This window comes from Harpia harpyja, chromosome 16 (genome assembly GCF_026419915.1).
Source record: "Harpia harpyja isolate bHarHar1 chromosome 16, bHarHar1 primary haplotype, whole genome shotgun sequence".
Lineage (NCBI taxonomy): Eukaryota > Metazoa > Chordata > Aves > Accipitriformes > Accipitridae > Harpia > Harpia harpyja.
In genome coordinates this window covers 18,347,365-18,367,756 of record NC_068955.1, presented here as the reverse complement: position 1 = coordinate 18,367,756, position 20,392 = coordinate 18,347,365, and the positions used below count along the sequence as shown (strand labels likewise).

The 20,392-nt window shown below is 37.7% G+C and overlaps 1 protein-coding gene across 11 annotated transcripts in view; it reads right to left on the bottom strand.

The window, feature by feature from the left end:
* Window positions 1–20,392, bottom strand: part of PLEKHA7 (pleckstrin homology domain containing A7) — a 168,740-nt gene that overhangs the window by 41,169 nt on the left and 107,179 nt on the right. For 9 of the 11 annotated variants that reach the window (XM_052810846.1, XM_052810849.1, XM_052810847.1 and 6 more), the window contains 5 exons: window positions 18,497–18,608; window positions 12,767–12,871; window positions 10,921–10,993; window positions 9,614–9,714; window positions 1,987–2,165 (listed from right to left, as the gene is read on the bottom strand). In XM_052810846.1, coding sequence (XP_052666806.1) covers window positions 1,987–2,165; window positions 9,614–9,714; window positions 10,921–10,993; window positions 12,767–12,871; window positions 18,497–18,608 — 570 coding nt within the window. Of the gene's footprint in view, window positions 1–1,986; window positions 2,166–5,224; window positions 5,732–9,613; window positions 9,715–10,920; window positions 10,994–12,766; window positions 12,872–18,496; window positions 18,609–20,392 lie in introns of those variants that run through there. The other 2 variants (XM_052810848.1, XM_052810856.1) reach the window with 2 other exon arrangements.

Genomic DNA, 20,392 nt, shown 5'->3' with positions numbered 1-20,392 from the left:
AGTAATGAACACTGCTTAACTGTGAAAAGTCGATGTGGTCTTGTTACTATTTTAGAAAGGATACCCACAAAAGCACCTTCTCCAGGCTGTAACAAATTTGACATGTTAAGATAGATATGCTCAGCAAAACTCAGTTGTTATCCAGTTAGACAAAAGTTACCTTTACAGTGCTATCAAAGAAGAAGAAGTCATTTACATGCATCTGTGACAGTGACTGAAAATACTAATATTGTATGAAAGAAGTGTTCAACTTGCAAAATATTATGTACAAAGAACTGTAAAAAGAAAGTCTTCCTAACCTGGGAAACACTAAAAGCCAAAAAACCAAAACCAAACTGCCAACGGTTCATTTCAAAGTCAAAAAAGTCTTTCATATCTGTAGATGCCTTAGGGACTAGTCATTTTTGGCCAAGAAAACAAAAATGTCTACATTTGAGTCAGTACTATCATTGTCCAGGCAATTTCTAACCTGGGGGCTATTCCTGAAAAGAGGAAAAAAAAAAAAAAATTTCCATTGCTCCTAATACATGCTGCAATGCACACTAGTTTATTTACCCTATTGTCTAAATATTCAAAAATTTCGTATCAGAAATCTTGATATTAAACTTAACGGCACACTATAAAAAGTCTAAGGATCTTAAAAGTTTTGTGTTGCTTTTGACACATAACGTACTTCATTTGCAATCTTCTTCATCTCCTTATAGTGATAAGCTTCTTGACAACATTTTTTTCTCTTACAATTCAATGGAGTATCATTGATCACCTCATCTTCTCTGAAACTAAGTTCAGCTTCTTTAAAACTTTATGAAAGGTGAATTCCGAGGAAGTGCCATGAAACAATTGCTTTCACTTCAGTCTATTTAGTGTCTCAAAATGAATAGTCTACTAGGAGGAAGGACACTGGATCAATACTTCTATTGATCTTCCCCGATTTTTCCTTCAATTATTCCTATCCTTATAAAGACAAAGAAAAAACAGGTAACAGTTTACATGTTATTTCAAATTTAAACTAAATCGAGAAAATCTTAACACAAAATCACATAGGATGCAAAGCTCTGGAAGAGGTGTTGATCCTTTACTTGTATTTGATTTGCCAAAAGCAAGCAGTAGTGTGAGATACTCTGAGAAACTGCACCATGACATTTTAATCCTCACAGCCCCAAGGGTTAAGAGCAGGGTTGTCTTCAGAGTACAGAGTCTCCTTTCACAAGGAGTTGTAGGGAAAGAATCACATTCCAAAGTCAAAACATCAAAAAGGCTACATCAATTTTAAGAAAAGGGAAAAACTGGAAGCACAGGAAGGCACAGCTGAATTCCTTTGCCTCTAGCACTAATTAAGAACAATGGGACAAAGGACTTCCTCCTTTTGTAACAGTGCTTTACAAGAAAAACATAAAAAAATCTTACAAGAACTAAAGGCCACCAAAGTGGGAAAAAAAAAAAAAAAAGGCAGTTAATACCTGCATAAATTAGTTAATATCCATAACTCTATGCACTTATGATTTACCCATCATTAACACTGTTTTCCCTCTTAACAGAATTTTAATCCTAGTTCTAAACACTCATTTGAAACAACTCGTTACTCTTTTGTCTTTTCCCTTTTACTTCTCTCTCCTCAAGGCTGCCAATTAGCTGTTGCAGGTGTATGAATTTGCTCACAAAAACTTTTTTAACTGAAATTCCTAAAAAATTAGATATATACATAGAAATTAATCCATGCCACTAAATGTGGGCACATGATTTGTATGTAGACACAAATACTGAATACCAGGTTTTCTTAATTAATGTTAGTTAACTGATTTATAATAGAATGTAAATTAAAAATAATTATTTCTTTAAAATGGGAATATCATTTTCAGAAATCATCACCAATCTGATTTTTATATATATGTGTGTGTGTGTGTGTGTATGTGTATATATATATATATATATATAAAAAACATTTAAAAAATTTGTAAATGCTAACAGTTTCTGTATTGAACTTGCCTCTTCAGTGAAGAGTGTGTTTGCATAAGAGCAGCTTGATTCATAGCCCGGATCCAGCCATTCATATCCTCTTGGGTATCTGCACTGAAGTAGTATGTCCGCATCCCTGAATGCTCTGCCTGAGAGCCAATAACAGAATTCTTATTATAAATATATGCCCGCATACCTGTATGAACAGCCTGTAAGAAAAAAAAAAAAAGAAACAAAAATCAGACAGCCCTTTCATTCCCTGCTCCCCCCCCCCCCATAAAATTTACTGTAACTTTTCCTGATATCTTTAAAAAAAACTTTCCAGATTCTTTGACCATTACTTGAATTTTGGGTAGAATTATTACACTGCCACAATGGGCTATAGTGCAGCAAACTCAAATGGCACTCTGCGATTTTTACTGAAATTCCTTTACCTCTTTCTCGCTCTATTAAGCTAAAAGTACAGCACTTCTGTTTTTCATAACAGGATATTTCAGTTTTTCATTTTCTCTTAACTGATATATTTCATTTGCCGTAAATACCATACAAAACAAATTAAAGAAATTCTTACTGAGACATGCATAAGCAAGCCAATTTTATCAGCTTATTTAATAAAGCAATTTATTCAGACAAAACACAGACAAAAATCTTACAATTCAAGCAATTAAACTGCTTATTTAAGAACTGATTATAATGCATGTTAAGATCTTTTGATTAAAGTGTGCACTTGAACCTCTATATTAGCTGCAAAATCACAAGACTTACTGATAAAGTTAGTAATACTGATGGAATTATCACAGCATATAAAATATTGATACATAACTGCACACCAAAATACTCCATGAAATTCCACTGCAAACTAGAGGCATTTGGAAGTTCCTCTATAAATATATTCAATATTCAAATGTATTCAATATGGAACGTCTAGGCTAGTTGAATTTAATCAAATCTCATCCACATTTGTATAAGAAATAGTACACATATTACTAAGTCACATCAGTCCTGAAACACTTGACTATATATCACAGAATCGTAGAATGGTTTGGCTTGGAAGAGACCTTAAAGATCATCCAGTTCCAACCTCCTTCCATGGGCAGGGACACCTTCCACTAGACCAGGTTGCTCAAAGCCCCATCCAACCTGGCCTTGAACACTGCCAGGGATGGGGCATCCACAACTTCTCTGGGCAAACCATTCCAGTGTCTCACCACTCTCACAGTAAAGATTTTTTTCCTAATATCTAATCTAAATCTACCCTCTTTCAGTTAAAACCATTACCCCTCGTCCTATCACTACACTCCCTAATAAAGAGGGAGTAAAGTAACTTTCCTCAAAGTTACTTTACAGATGTGCTTCGGATTAGCAGGGAGAGATTCATTTCCTCACTTTCCAAAAAAGTGAAGACAGTATACTTGGCTTGAAAGCTCTTGTAATGATATTAAAACAAAATTAGTAATTTAAACTGCTTTTTATAAAACGAAACCTGCTATCATACACAAAAGCTAAAGGCATGAAACGCTGCTGAGACAAGGGTTTTTTTAAAGGGAAAAAAATTATCTCAACTTTTTTAATTTGGCTATGTCTTCTTTTAAAGGTTAAGCATATTTCACAAATCTTCCCTAAATGACTGGTCTTTTTATTTTGAGGAAACCCTCTCCCTCTCATTATTCCAAATTTAAAAAAAAAACACTCTACATTCACAGATGGCTTCAGAAACACAGCAATAGTTTTGACAAAACCTAGGCTATTTAATCCAGTGCAGCCCTCCCTAAATGTTGTGAATTTCAGTTGTTTACCCTGAATTTCCCAAACTACTATAATCTTAGAGACTGCTATGAACAACTCCGAACAGCAAAATATTTGCTTGCCATTACAGTGCTTTAAGTTTTGTGGAAAATTTACTCCCTTTGTATTGCAGCCTGTTCTTATAAACATGTGAAACGTGGTCTTTCCCCTCTGTGTCTCAAGCAAGGAAGCCTCAGTTTGTTTTGAAAACTGTGGTAATACAGTCTCCGCAAGGGTCAGTCCCCGACCTGCCATCACACCTGTAGTGGAAAGGCTGAGACTGCAGCAAAACAGCCAGCTAGAAAAAGGAGGAGGAGAAGGAAGAGGAAGAAAGGGTGACACAGAGAAGTCCAAGACTCTTTCCTGCTCAAAAGAATCTCTGCTTCCTAACAGCATTGGCCAATAAGGGAATACAAGGTGGTTTCTCCCTCCTCACCATTAGCTGCCTACCTTAACACAGGAAAACAGGACTTACACACATGAAAGAGTAGCTCTGATCGATTTGGCTATTTAGGAATCAAAGGATTTTTTTCATGTTTGTCTGGTTGAGTTCTTTGGGTTTTCTTTGTTGTTATCGGGTTTTGAGGGGGGGTTTTTTGCCATTTTGAGACCATTACAAATGATCAAAACAAATATGACTTAGAAGCATTTAATTCACTGCAATTTATGGTTAGCATCCAATGTAAGACGAGACCATAAATTGGCACCTCCAGATGTAGAGGAAAACAGTGATTTTAATGCTAGACCTTATGACTACCAGGTTCCTTCACAGACCATGTGGAGCCCACAGAAGAAGATGCTAGAAGTGAAGTGACTCCTCAGAAAAGCAGACTACGTATGCCCTGCTGCAGATAACAGAGTAGGACCCTCCCATTCATTGGTTATATACTTGCTGAAAAAACCAGAACCTTGGGTAACTAACTGCGGAGACTGCATACCACATCAATAAATGGATTTCACAGCTGTCTGTCTTAACTGACCTATACATTCTGATCAACATAACACATTTGCCTTTCAGGTTCTCTTTCAGCGGTGCATGATGAACACAGCTGAAAGCATTGCCTAAGAGGCTGTAGGTGAAAATTATGTAAAAATGCGAAGTATGTTGCACCATTCTCCCTTGAGAGACTGAAGCTATCACAGCCATAAACATTCATAGCTTCAGAAGGGATGGTGTGGAGATGGTGTGTTATTATCAACAAATGCGACATCCTTAAGCTCGTAATATGTAAAACTGGTTAAAGGAAAAGTCAAATATATTTCAGTAATTTATTAGTAGCGTGTTTTATATCCAAGAAAGCCACTTTGTGCCAATGTCCTGTAGCTGTCAGTGCTAGCAGACACAGAAGCTAGCGGGTCTTTTTTTTTTTTTTTTTTTTAAAGCAATAGCTATTAGGATGACTACAGCATACTAAAAAGCTTAAACACAGCACATGCACACGTGTACACCATACACACAACAGGGAAAAAATAATATTGGTACCTATTCATGCATTCAGATGCCTTAATGTGGATAGATTGAGAAAAGCAGTCTCTCTCCCATAATGCACAGAAGGAGAAATGGACAGTAAACCCCAAGAGCATATCAATAGGACAAGACAAGGACAAAAAGTTAAACAAGTTAAAATCATGAAAAGATCTGTGTTTCCAAAGAAAATACTTAACAAAAGACTATATTAAAAGTAACTAATACCTAGAGCTGTTATGTTCACCTCCAATAATTCAAAATTCCTAGGGGAGAAGAAGCCACAGTTCATAGGACAAAGGGATGGGGAGGGGAATAGTTTTCTAATAATTGTAATCTTTCGAAGTTAGTCCTCTCAAAAAGCTATAACATGTAAGAAATTCTCCCTTCTCCTGAAATTTGATATTTATGAACCATTTATGAGCAAAAATTGAAACAATACTCCGAGCCTTCACTATAAACAGAACAGCAGCACCCTACAATCTAACTCATCTTTCACCCTCAAATAATATTGAGCTTTTTCAGGACTTCTAGAAGCTAGAACTTTTCCTCTTCCAAATTCTAAAATGGCATCTCTCAAATTTATAGCCCTTGGTGTTTCTTCACCTTGACTCCCAAGACCCAGAGAAGTTTTATAAGTAATATGGGAGCCTAAGGAAGCAACAATGATCCAGAGAACATAAAGGAACAAACTATGTCAACATTTTTTAGGAAAACCAATGAGATCAAAGAAAGAGATAAGAAGTTTGCCCTGGTCCCAGCGGATCTAAGCAATGAACAGATACTTCCATTAGTAAGTCTTAGAGTGTCAATAATGAAAAGATGTTTAAAAACAAGCTGCAGTAGCATCTTCTGGAAGTAATGATTTGGCCTGGCTTCCTAGGCTCTGAACACCCTCATGCTGAAAGGGTATATCTCTGAAAAAATTTAAAAGGTAGTATCAAAATAAAAAGGAGTAATTTGTATCTCCATCACTGCTTCCTGCCTCTTACAGGAGCACCAGAGCATCTTTCATTGACTTTATTTGGTAGCAAGATATGCACCTAAATACAAACATATACTTGCATACATATTCTTTGCGTGAAGTTTTGTTGTTTTCTTTACAGCCAACATTGGTAGGCCTTCCAAGTTTCTAAATTTGTATTACTGTCAGATTCATATAAATGAGTTTTCTTCCAGTATTCTCTCATATATTTTAAACACATGTGAGACCAATTAAAAACAGTTTTCACGATTGAGGACAATGAGGCTTCTAAAGAGACTGCAATGACATGAACCTTCATAAATTGATACTGTTCATGTTTAAAATCGTTGTATTAGTACAAAGTACAGTCAATTTTCTATTAATCACAGGGAGTACTTGCAGCTATATATTAATGTTGTGCAAACTTTTTCACATTAAAATCTATACATTGGATTTGTACTCCCTCACATTTGTATCAGCAAAAAATTACTGTATTAAAAAAATCTAGCAATTAGATTAATTAAATATCTTTAAGGTGTTAGCTACTGCACCAAATATGCAGTAAGAATCCTGAGTTCTAAAAGGCTGTCACACAACTTGACAGTAGTTTACAGGTAGTCACAGCATTTTGCTTGGGACAAATAAACAAGGTGAAAAATTAATCAAGACAGATACTTAAAAGCAGAGTTTCTAAACAAAACAATTTAACATACATACTGCTACACTTCAAAGTAGGTTTTTGATTGCATTCAAACAGCCTGTACGCAGTTCTGCAGGCGTGTAATTGTTAAACACCCAAAGAGACACAAAAGCTTAAAGCTGGGCCTCAGGAGAGGATGAAAGGAAAAGAATTCTGAGAACTCCTATGGTGTACATTTTAACAGCTAGCAGGGTTTAACACATATCCTAGTGAGCATGTATTTTACAAACCTTCTTCTAACTGAATCATATGCAAAAAGCATCCATGTATTTGCTAAGTAAATTTCCTTCATTTAGTTTTATGAACAGAACTGTTGAAATTTTTCACAGTTTGACTGCTTCCCTAGCTTCAAAAACTCATTGTTACTTAAAACAGCCACTTAAAATGGGAACCAATGCCTCTATCGTAACAGGATTTACAACAATCTGAATAAGTGACAGGCCAAATGTAAAAAGTGACATGGCACATTCTCCCACTCATTCAGGACTTAAATGCGAAAAAGTCTTAACTTTATTTTGGGCTTAATCTGCTTGTGTTTTCTATTTCTGGCTGCACTACGTCGTGAGACAGAATGTCCATCTACGCTCTGGATAGCGAAGTGTACTGAACAGATTAGATAAAGGTAATGGCTGGTGAGTGATGGAATGCCAGTACGGCTGTGCTCCTGCTGCCACGTGCCCAGAGCCAACTCCGTGACCATCAGTGTTGGATGGGGTCCATGCGACAGGAATCCTACAAAATCCTCCTGCTGCTGTAGTAGTTGGTTCTAAATAAAATGAAACTGCAGCATCAAGTCTGCAGTCAATCATCAAACACCTAAAGCAGAGTTAAGACTCGCCCAACAAACTAACACAGGAAATAGATATTGTAGATTTCTATATAGATTTCTAGCATAAAGTTTCTTCTGCTATCAACTCCCTATTTCTATATCAACTTTTTAGTAATGACCCTGTGTTGAAAGTCTCAGGTTACTGGCTCAAGCTTATTTTCAGAAAAAGACTCAGATTGGACTTGGTAGAGCTCGTATAGTTATGATATCCTAAAAGGAACAGGGCAAGTCTGCATTTGCTTCTGAAAATGTTTAACCATGATCTCACCATGGATTCTACTCCACAGGGAAGGAGAGGCACAACTTGGCAGTGGTGACTTGAGAGCTTACCTGTAGAACATACTGCCTGCAAACTACATGTGCGTGTGTGTGTGCCTATATATATATATATAGACACACACACACACAGGAGTTTTTTTTTCTCCTTATCACTGATAGTGTTAAACTAGTTAACAATCCTAATATACATTCAATTAACATTTACAAACACCCTTTCAATAAAATAAAAAGCAGATTTTTTTTTTAAACTCTAAAGCAACTAGATACTATCGCTACTTTCTTTATCTCCTTCCCCAGTCTGCACTAATAGTTATTCACGAGAAGTAGAAGCCTAGAAGTACATTGAGTCCTCCTCTTTCAGTATGTGCTTCTTCGTAGGAAAAGGCTCTAGAAGAGGAGGGGTCCTTATGAATTACACTCATTAAATATTGGAATGGAATGTTTTTCTTAAACAAAGGTTCCTTTGTAGCTTGTCCTGCTATCTCATGTTCGATGTATTTGAAAAAGTACAATAAACATTTCCACAACGCGCACTGGATGTTTTTTTAAACATATTTCCCAAGTTAATATTTGTTTAATAAATTTCAAACTATTATCCACTTGAAAATAGAACCAAGAGCAATAAAAGGCAGTCTAGTTTTAAAGCACCCCAAAAATCAAAATGCAAGAGAAAGTCTAAGCTGAGCAGATGTTCTTCGTAATTTCAGAACAGAAAAGATTTAAACAGAAAGTTTCCTTCTAGATCTCCTGAAGTATACCTGATCAAAACCTGATTTCTAATTTATTTTTTTTTTAAAGTACATAGCTTATTTGCCTGGTAGAAAAACAGGTTCTGCTCCAAGTATTGGTAGAATTTAAATCTGCAACATACACTGAAGTTTCTAAACTTTGCCTTAGTGCTGCAGCTCAGACAATCAATTGAGTCAGGTTTTTCCACTGTCAGGAAGGAATGTATGTTTTATTTCATCTTTGTAGTTTTTTTATAACAAAGAATAGAACTGTAAATTATACAACTAATTTTTTAAAAATAAAAGAAAAAACACAAAACCAACCTCAAACTATATCAAACAAGAGTATTTTTTCTTTAAAAAAGTCCATGTCACTTAGGACAACTATTGCTCCCTCCAGAAAAGGAGAAAAAAATTGGTTACTCTTTTTCCCCTTGAAATGACAAAATGAAACATCAAAGCCTACAGTGTTGTCATTTTCTAACTGTGAGAACTAAGCTGGTTATTTTATTTTTAAAAAACCACAACAAAACCAAAACCAAATGACCATCAGTCCACTAAGAGATCGAGTACTCTGTAAAGAAAAAAAGATAAGTTTTCTTTCAATTTGTAAAGAGTACTGCAACAACTTATCAATACTAATTTCTGATTTTAGGAACAGCACCTTTACTCACAGACACATTATTAAGCTCTAAAGACACTTACATAGTAACAGGTATATGAATGTCAATTCATAAGCTACAAAAAAGTGTGAAGTCACATTTGAACAGGTAGTCAATAAACCTGTCTACTTTAAAAAAAAATAATAAAATAGGAAACCAGATGATGTTTAGGTTTACAACAGCCACTTTTCTAATGCAAATAAACATTTTAAAAAACGATAAGCTAAAAATCTTTGTAACTGTACCTTAAAAGAAAATTTGCGATTTATGCGATCTTCAGGTCCAACTGGAGATATTACGTAACTAGGCAATGGTATGCTACCCAGAACAGATTCTTCTCTGCTGTCTGTTGAATAAAACAAACAAACAAACAAGAATCTAATTCACTGCACTTTTCAGTGGCGTAACAATACATTCTCCTTTATGGACACACAGTCAACAGGCATTAAGTAGAAAGAAGAGCAGTTCAGACTGGATGTAAGGAAAAGCATTCTCCCCATGAGGACAGAGCAGCAGTGGAACAGGGTGACCAGCGAGGCTGTGCCATCTCCATCCTTGGACGCTTTCAACGCCTGAATAGATTAAGCCCTGAGCAACCTGGGCTGACTTCCTTCCTGACCCTGCTTTCACCAGGCTGTTGGACTAGACACTTCCTGAAGTCCCTTCTGACCTGAATTTTCTTACAACTCAACACCAATAATACATGGAGAAAAATGTTTTATTTTTAAAGAAACAAGATTGAATTTTTTTGAAAAAAATCAGTTTGGTTTTTTGTTGAGTTTTTTTGGGAGCTTTGATTTTTTTAGGTTTGGACAGAAGAATACACTTCAAGAATAAAGCTTATTGTGACAAATGAACTCTGACAGGCTGCATAACATGATGGACCTTCCATTTAGCATTCTACATCTAGGCTAATTGCTATAATTAGGAAACCTCTATTACTGCTGGCTCTAAAGTGATCAGCAGCAGAATGCAGCTCCTAGAAATATGAATTCAAGTTTCATATTCTGTAATGCTTTCCAAAAACTGTAACACACTACACAATATTCAAAACTTCAAAATAACCTTATGCAATACCATTATTCCTAGTTCAGCCTAAGATCACATCTAACCTTTTTTTGGTAGAAATACTGGATTCAGAAGTTCTCACTCTTATATTGTCCCTTGGATTAAAGCTGAATCAATGCCCTGATCTGGCCATAGTACATTCTCAAAAAATCAGCTGTCCAAGGGCAAGCAAGTAGGTAACACAATGCAGACCAGAGATGGGATAAATCTTAAACTGGTATTGCTGCCAAATGTTTTGCAACATAAACCTGGACGTATATCAAAGATAAGTTATGTGACAAAAGATCATACAGCATCCCCTTGCTCCCCAACTCTGGCCTGAAATCTGCTGCACATTAAAGACATAAGGAGAAGTAGCTGTTTCACTATGCATCTTCTCAGAATGCCTAACTATATCTGAAGAGTTCAATTCGTTTATGCTTGCAATGTGATTTGAACAGGTGAACTGTTACAGACTAACTCAAAAGAGCTAGTATCTACTCACCTTTGTAGTAAAACAAACAATAATCAGCAAGCACAAACCATCGCCTTTTCCATAATCGCATTCCAGAGCTATCCTGAAATGCAAGAAATGTGATACACTTTTCATTTAAGGAAAGTTAACAGCTTATCATACAATGCTGTATCAGTGAATAGTTTACCAGAAGTTTACCTAAATACGGTATTAATTGCAGAAACAAGTGGTTTATATTTTCGCAAAATATTACGTACTGAGAAAGAGACAAAACATCCAGCTATAAAATAATCAGGGTAGAATATTCAAAGTGCTAATTTTCATTAAGTAATTAAACTCGCATCCCAAACAGCATTCAGATTAACCTTACACACAACCAATGCATATTTTATCTAGACAGATTTATCTGCAATAAAGAAACAAAGTATGCATCTGGATGGCAGAAACTCCAGCAAGGATTGCCTGTAGACCAAGATGAAAATCACTACACAGCTGTGAAGTATGACCTCACATTTCAGACAATGATCCCCTATAATTCTACAGTCAATTTCTGATATGTTACCCGTGCCTAAAATGTAATTTAATCAAATATTCCTTAGGAAATAAAACAGGCTGCATAATGTGCAAATTTTAATGAAGTAGAATATAATATGCCTGTGGAGATCTCTATATCTCTCTCTATATATAACATATATCACCTTGTCAAAATGAGTAATGTTTACATTTAAATGAATTTTAGAAGCTTGTAAAATTGCCAGACTGTAACCTAAGCAAGTACAACATATTCAGCTGAGGTAGGCTTTGATGAGACCAGCAGCATAGAAAGCATCTTCAGGCTTTAAGTGCTTGCAAGTAGAGTTGAGGGGACAGAAGTAAATAGCTAAAGGAATATTGTATATACTATTTCCCTTCTTTCTGCAGTCATATTAAGTGTGCAAGGACTTTCTTCCCTTTCCTTTTTCATGCTACAATGCTGTCAACACATACTGTGTCCGAGTTCTGATTCTGTCCTGAAAACTGGACTTGGGTAGTGGATGTCAACAGAGTTGATAGCAGAATACAGCTCTCCATGCAAGAGGAAGCGGATGGCTGTCAGCAATGTCACTTTCCTGTATATGTAGAATCCTAATTGTAAGCCTTAGATTTCAGCCTTCTCCTAGTCATCCCTAAACCTAGCTGCTGGATCTCTGGTGATAATCTGATGGACACTGACTGCCAAATTAGAAGCGAGTATTCTCATACAACAAACAGCTTTATTTACTTTTCGCACTCGAGGATGTACTTCTGTCAGCTTAAGAGTTCAAGATTCAGCAGCTGTAAAATTCTCTTTGTGGGATAAGATCCTATAATCCAGCCTTTGCTTGGACACTGGTCTGGGCGAAAGCAATGTGTGGTGAACAGGTCCCTGTCTCCATTTTAGCCCTCCTGCTTCTGGAGAACAAAAGGCATATGGGTTGGAATTAAGCCTTTGATCAGGGTGTAAGGGCATAAGCAAGCAGATGGAATAAGGCCTTCACAGCCAGCCTCGGGTTTATAGTGCATTCTGAGGGAGACTGAGTCAACATGGCAGCAAGCCATCAGGATAAAACAGGGAAAATAACCAGAGCTGGACAATGAAGTTACAGCCTCAACATTTAACCATGATAGTGATGTCCATTTATCACTGTTTCCACTTCTGAATCAAACCTGTATGAAAACTTGCTTTTCACACTCGCTGAGCACAAGCCCCTCATTACAGAACCTTGTGGGAGTACCCAACACTGCCTGCATCACCAACATTCGAGCTTCTGTTTTTTTCAGTTACTTGGAAGGCACTCACTTTTACTCGATGATTGTATTGAAGTATATGAACAGAAACAGATGATTACACACATACCTGTTTGTGTAGCCAGCCTCTTACTATAACAGGAACATTGGGATTCCTCCTGATAGCTTGTTCCCTCTTTCCAAAGCTATGAACTTTATTTCCAGCCTTCACAACCTGTAAAGAAGTATAATGTAGAATTGGTTTTTAAACTGTACTGAGACTCATTTCATATTACAAATAACCTCAGTGCAATAATTCATTCTTCATTACACAGTAACAAAGTATTTATAGCACTTTCAAGGGCAAGTAAATAGGCAAAGATATTTACAACATAGCAAAAGTCAATCTTCCACTTTCATTAACAGATCAGTGCCAACTCCGGGTGGAACAGCAGCAGCACTGGTGAGTCAGGTCAGAACTGCTGAAGTTTTAGTGTGCTTGGGAAGTATTTTTGAGTGCATTACAAGAGCTGCATGCAAGTCTCTCTCTGCAACATGGTACAAGGCTCTTACACACATAGGACTTCGTGCACATGAATCCTACTCTTGCTCTTTGTTTTGGGGGTTTTTTTTTGGTTGGTTTTGGTTTCCTTTCCTATTTAAAGTCCAACAACATTGATAGCTTAATAAAATGCTTGGACCTTGACCCTGCAAACAAAAGGAGACGACAGAGTGATGTTGCTAAGGAAGAGACCTAGACGGAGGTAAGTGGAAATCACAAGGACTAGGTAATGGTTTGTGTTTTACTGCGACCTGTTTTGACTCACATGGGCAAAACTATTTCAAAAACAAACAAGGAAAGCCTATCAGCCTGTGAAAAAGACAGTGAGAATCTCTGGATGACTAACCTGCCCGTTCTTTTCCAATCTGGGCACAGTTTGTTACTGCAATTGCTTTAGGAAGCTGAGGTGCACAAATCACCCTTAGAATTGCTCCCGACTTCTCCATGGAAAGAGCTGTCCAGATTCACACTCCGTCTCCTTCCTACAATTTCTCTCCTTTGTTTGAATCTCTCCTCTCAGCTGGTCAAGGTACTGATGCTCTGTCAGCTGCAAACAGCAGCTCTGGAAACAGCCACAGGTTCCTGAGCAGATGCCCCTGCCATTCAGCTGGCAATAATAACCAGTTCATGGTAAAAGCCAGGTGAGGATGGTATCACCAAGATCTCCCAGCCCATTTCTCTGCCATACCTGTGCTAAGGCACTCAGCTAACAAGCTGCAGAGCACTAGCTGTGCAAACACAGCGCGTCAATTATGACCGCAAAATCTCTCTCGGTACTCACTCACAGACCTACAAGCAGCAAATCTGACACTAATGGAAGGAAGAAATAAGATGTTAGGCATTTTGTGTTCGCTTTTGAAAATATTTCAAAAGATAACTTGTGAACCTGTGTCCAAATATCACTTTAAACAAACACCACAAAGATGTATCATGAGGACAGCCAAGCTCTAGGTGATCATATGATCATCAGGCCAAGCCATATATGTTTTCTTTTAAGAAAAATGAGAAGTAATCAATTCAGTCAAGGTTTTAAAAAACCATTGCCAAATGTTAGATGCAACAGCTACATTATGAGGGTGATGAAAAATAATGAGGCCCAAACTGTTTAAGGCTCTGAAAGTCAAAAATCTATGCTTTGCACCTGAACAGAAATCAATTTACAAAATGTACAGAATTTAGCTTCCTAATTTTTCTTTCTCATATTATCCTAGGAAGGGTGAATGAACTGAGGAACAGTTAAAGTATAGCTGATCTAGCCTTACAGCAGGGTTTAAATTTGATTTTTTTCATCAGATCCTCTGTCACTCATCAAGCACTTTGATTCTCTGACCTTATTTAATTGTAAAAAAATTCAGACCACAATGTAGAAAAGTCATCCTTGGACTTGGTCAAAAGACCAAACAATTTCTATTACACAGGAGGGGGAAAAGTCTTCCCAAGGCTGTGTATTCTATATCAGTACAATACCTGTAATAGAAACAAAAAATGACTTTATGGTGCTTTATCTAATTAAAATTTTTATATCATTTGTAGTATTAATTATCTCATTCTGCTCTGGAATAAAACAAAGCATAACAGATACTGAATGTCACGCCTTGCTTCCACTAGCTAAAATAAAAAGTTAGTTGAAAAGAAAAGGTATATTTTAAAAACTATTTGTCAGTACTGCAGTAGTCTTTTCTTAACTTAAAATATTCTGATATCATTATCGTGTATTGAAAAATGCAGGTCAGAGCAGCTGCCTATGTCACTGAAGACAAAGAAGTTGCTTTTGACTTCAGTACATTTGTTATGCTGGCTTGCTTATGAATGACTCAGAGTAGTGGGATTGGAATGTGAGAGGAACCCCTCTGCAGATACCGACGTCAGTGACGAAGGAGGTGGAGGGGGGGCGCCTGAGGAGGTTGATGCCCCTGCAGCCCGTGGTGAGACAGCAGGCTGTCCCCCCCCAGCCCATGGAGGGGAGCGGGGGAGCAGATGCCCATTTGCCCACTGTGGAGAAGCCCATGCCGGAGCAGTCAGATGCCCCCAAAGATGGCCGTGACTCCATGGGAAAGCCCGCGCTGGAGCAGTGTGTGACTGAAGGTCGGCCCACGGAAAGAACCCACACCTGTGGAAAGGACTCACGCTGGAGAAGTTCGTGAAGGACTGTCTCCTGTGGGAGGGACCCCACGGTGGAGCAGGGGACGAGTGAGGAGTCCTCCCCCTGAGGAGAAGGAGCGGCAGAGACAAAGTGTGACGAGCGGACCCCAACCTCCATCCCCTGTTCCCCTGCGCCACCTGGGGGGAGGAGGGAGAGAGAACCGGGAGCGGAGTTGAGCTGGGAGGGAGGGAGGGGTGGGGGGAAGGTGTTCTAAGGTTTGGTTTTACTAATACCCTTGTTTTGATTTGATTTGTAGTAAACTAAATTGGTTTTGTTTCTTCCCCAAGTTGAGCCTGTCTTTTGCCCATGACCATAAGTGGTGAGTGATCCCTCCCTGTCCTTGTCTCGACCCACGAGCTTTTCCTTATATTTTCTCCTCATCCCACCGGGATCAGGGAGGAGGAGTGAGGGAGCGGCTTCATGGTGCTTTGTTACTGGCTGGGCTTAAACCACAACAATCAGCATGGCCTTTCGCTTTTTATTCCCTCAACTCTATAACCCTCAAATTTCAAAAGGAAGTGTAGACTGCTTTGGTCTAAAGTCTTCGGATGACTTATTCACAGCGTCAGCATCAGAATGGTGGGGCCCACCCCAAGAATCTGTGTGCATTTCTGCAAAACTTCCTATCTCAGGTGTCTTACAAATATGTTTATATACACACCAATGAAACATAGTAACATTTTGGTAAGTATAAGCCTCATTTTGGCTTTTTTCTTTTTCTTCTTTCCAACATGCTCCTCTCGTTGTACACTGTACAACTGACATTGTTGACCAGAACATGTGAAATTCTCTTTCCAAACAATTACTTTCTATTTCAGAAGTTTTATTCAATCCAAGTTCAGACTTGAACACCACAACAAGCAAGCCAGAAGTCTTCATCTCTTTCATCTTGAACTGAGAATGACAAATCTGCTGTACAGTCAGCAGCTTGCCTTCCCCCTCCACCCCAAATGTAGCAATTCTTAGCTGTCAACTTTCTGCAGAAGAATCAAGTGGAAAGCCACGTACCTGTTCCTGCACTTTCTAATTTGGTACTACTTCAATGAGCATAGCTCTGTATAAAAATCAGTTTGAATTTGGCCAGGATTCCAACACTATACCTAAACAATTCTGTAATGGCATTTGCATAAAAGCATTTCATAAAAGATAATAATTAGCTATGGGTAACTAGAGACCTTTGCCATGACAAACAGAACACGTCTCGGCTTCATGATTGTGTCTCAAGTCCGCATCTGGGAACTCACTCTTTGAAAGAATGATTATGGAATTCATGAAGAAAACATTCAGAAATAGATGAAAGGACATTAAAATCTACTCTCAACGTGCCAAAAGTCAACCTCTAAATGGAGGACACAGGTTATTCATTTTACAGCCTTTATTCTCATTGCTAGTTCACTTGAAATCATTTTGTGTTAGGCTGTGAAGGAATTCAACAGATCTTCTGACTCTACAGAACGAGAGGAGTGATTTCAAGCCTGGAAACACATGCAATGATGAAACAAAGCAACTATAAGAAAGACGCTGGTTCTCTGTCTTAATCAAAACTCCAGTAAAGTGTTTATTGAGGGCCCGCAGCAGGATGGATCTTACACAAACTTGGTGGAGAAGAAAAGTACAGGCAAGCCCTCTATGAGAGTTCTATTCAAAGTCTAAAGCTGCCACGTATTAAAAAAATGCCATACCTGAGAGCCTACAAGAAGCACGCATGGCCACACTTATACTGGACTGTAAACAAAATAGAAGCAGAGACGCACTTGAGTTTTGGGTGGTGATTCTGGATATTCTCCAAGCTGTGATGGAAAAAGCATTACCCTCAGCTTTAGCTCTGCCTTTCTGACATAGCCAGTGAACTAGCCTCTAGCACGTGTGTAGTGCTATAAGTTGTATCCAGTCGCCATTTTTGATCTCACTGTTTCGCAGAGCCTGATTAGATCAGTGCAAACACGTGACAAAGAGAAGCAGCTGGAGCAGGTGACGGAGGATGCATGCTTTTTGGCAGAAGTATGATCCCAGGTAAGTTAAAGCCAACTGTGTCACTGGAGAAATCCCCAGCTCAAGGCAGAGTATCAGGTCCCCATTAAGTTTTCTGGTTTTAAGAGTGAAAAAAATGAGCCTTCTGCCTTTAATGCTGGCTTAAAAAAAAATCAGAATAAGGAGGATAAATACAGTAAACACAAATGCCCAAGTACTTTGGTAAGTTCAACTGGTAGAATATCAAAAAGAAATGTACCAAGTAACTCAGGTAACCTACTGATTTTACTGTTTTCAGTGAAAACTTCATCTAGCACTTTAAAGACAAATGTATTCTTGAGATTTGATACATGACAATCTTTGTGTTGGTCCAATAACCTATACACTTTGGATCTAAAAGAATAATTTTTTTCTTTTTAAGTTTTTCATGAAATTGTTTTCATCATCTCCAATATTGACCCAAGCATACCAAAACATTAGAAAAAGATTTTCAGTGATTCCAACTCAACAAAAATATCTTTGCAAACAATTTGGCAAAGTTCTTTCTTCAACTCAATTACCTCAACAGGTTTCACACTTTTGCATTTAGAAAAAAACTGAGAAGTTTAAAAACTGCAGGCAAAGTTAAGAAATCTATCTTATCTCTGCTAATTCTTACAGTATTTTTTCGCCTCTTTTTATCCAGCCCCCTCCCATTCTCACTGTACTGTATTTATTGTAGGGTCAAAGAACCATTAGAATAGTTGGTGACACTTCCAAGTACAGTGCTTTACCATATTTTGTGCAATAAACAACACAGGCCCTTTGTCAATGACAAACAATGGATTTTTCTATTATTAAACATTCTGCCTGCAAACTTGGTGTCTGTACTGTTTGTGCACCACAATGATGGCAGAAAAGGATCTAAGCTGTTACTAAGACGAAGAACAGCAGTAAGGTTTCATGGAAAAGTAAGAACTGCAAATTACAATTACTGGTATTCTGCAGCATTTTTTGCCATACGGTGCTACTATGCTGTAAAAAGGCTTTTGCTTGGGCGGAAGATATTAGCTCTTCTTTGAGGTAAGTTATTAGACTTCTAGGCTAAACCCATGTCCCTATTAAAATCAGCATTAAATGAGTATTGGATTTAAAGTAAGTGAAGTTCTAATCATCAAGCTGAAACAACAGCCTTTTTCCTTTACCTTAGAGCCAGGTTTTGTATCAACAGCAGATGTAGTTACTGCAGTGGATGTTTCACTGACCATGCTTGAAGGTCTTTGGTTTATTTGTTGCTTGGACATAGATGAATTCTGTCTGGAAAAAAAACAAAACCAGATAATCTAAAGCACATTGTTTCAAACAGTCAGCTTTGCCTTTTTATATTTAATATTAACAGTGAGCAAATGAATGACAGGCTAGTCAAACATTTCCCATGCATCTGCAACTTCCTTTGCACCACCACTATTATTTTGATTTCAGGTATTTGTCAAGCAGATGCTGCCAGTGGCATCTGATGATTGGTATTTGTCTACGTATCAGGAGGAAAAAACCTGCCAAATTGTCTGCAAATCCAACAGAGAATCAAGATATAACAAAGAGCACTCAGAGAAGATAAGGATAACGTAGGGAAACTAGATTGTGCCCAAACATGTGAAAGAGCGAGTACTGGGGAGGGAGGGATAGGAGTCAGCACTTTGCAATAACAGGCTTATTTAAAATCAAAGTGAGACTAGCCTACTGTTAGAACTTTCACTAACTTAATGTTAGATCTTTGAATCTGCCCAAAATATGATTCATACTACAATATGAATTATTAAAATACCTTTTAAGTGAAACGGTGCAATTCATGGCAGATATTGTTAGAAATAAATAACTTCTGAGTCATACTAAGATTCAAGAAATCTTGATAACTAGCTTAGATGCAGATAGCCATTTAAAGCACAGGTAAGATCAATCCTACCACAAGAACCTGTTCAACAAGGAAGAATTCAGTACAGCTGCCCAGATGAAGAAATGAGAGGACAAACAGAAGTGCAAAATCTTGTGGAATCCCATATGCAGGTTGTGAGGAGAAGCCTCAGCATCCAGGCTCAATACAAATTTGTGAATTAAACCCACAGGTGGTATTTTCAAAAATCGTTAACAACAGAGTTTAGCAAATTGTATTTTAGGAACAAGTAGCAATACAGTCACACCAGAAAAAAAAAAACCCAAACTATTAGCAACCTATGATTTTCCTTTTCCTATCTCAATAAGTCACCAAAGCCATTTATTTAAAAAAAAAAAAAAAAAAAAAAAGAAAATAAAAAAGAGGGACAAGCCACACCAAACATTACTGTTGCCACCACTGAAATTCAATCCAATTCTGAATGCAACAGAGAACAGAGTAATTCTGAGCAGTTATCACTCATAAGAACAGAGAAGAAGAGTTTGTGATTGTAGTAGCTCAACACAAAGTTTAACTGAGGACAAGGTGTTTGCTACCATTGCTCTCCCTCAGTTACAACCTGAACAATTACCTGTCCCAAAGCTTTTATAGTTGATTTGGTGTCAGGGAAAGCACATTTTTCCATTTGCGACCACACAGTTTCGATTAAGCTTGCAAGGAAGTAACACAACTTTGATCCCATTTCCTTTATGCCTTGCTTATCTGGCATAAATCCCTTCTTTCTAGCTTTTATACCCAAGTTCAGCTCTAAGATATGAGAACAAACCACAGCAAGTCCCTAAAATCCCTGGCCAGCCTTGAATGCACAAGAGCTTCATCACATCAGTTTGATACAATTTGCCTTACCTCTTAAGGACCAGGTATCCTACTTCAGCATTTAATCAGCAAACAGCAGATTAAGACACTTCCCATATATAATGCTGCCTAAGCTGTTGATTTCTGTTGATCAGCCAGTTTTATCATCTCCTTTTGACTCTGTTCTCACTTGTTCCATTCCCCCTCTATGAACTTTCAAAACAGGTAGAAAATGCAGACTTACAATGTATCTGCATCTTACTTGCCTTTTCCTAATATTTACTTATCAAAAAGGTTCCATTTCCCCGCTCGAGGCAACTAAACCAAGAGTAGGTATTTCAGTGAGGAAGGAATA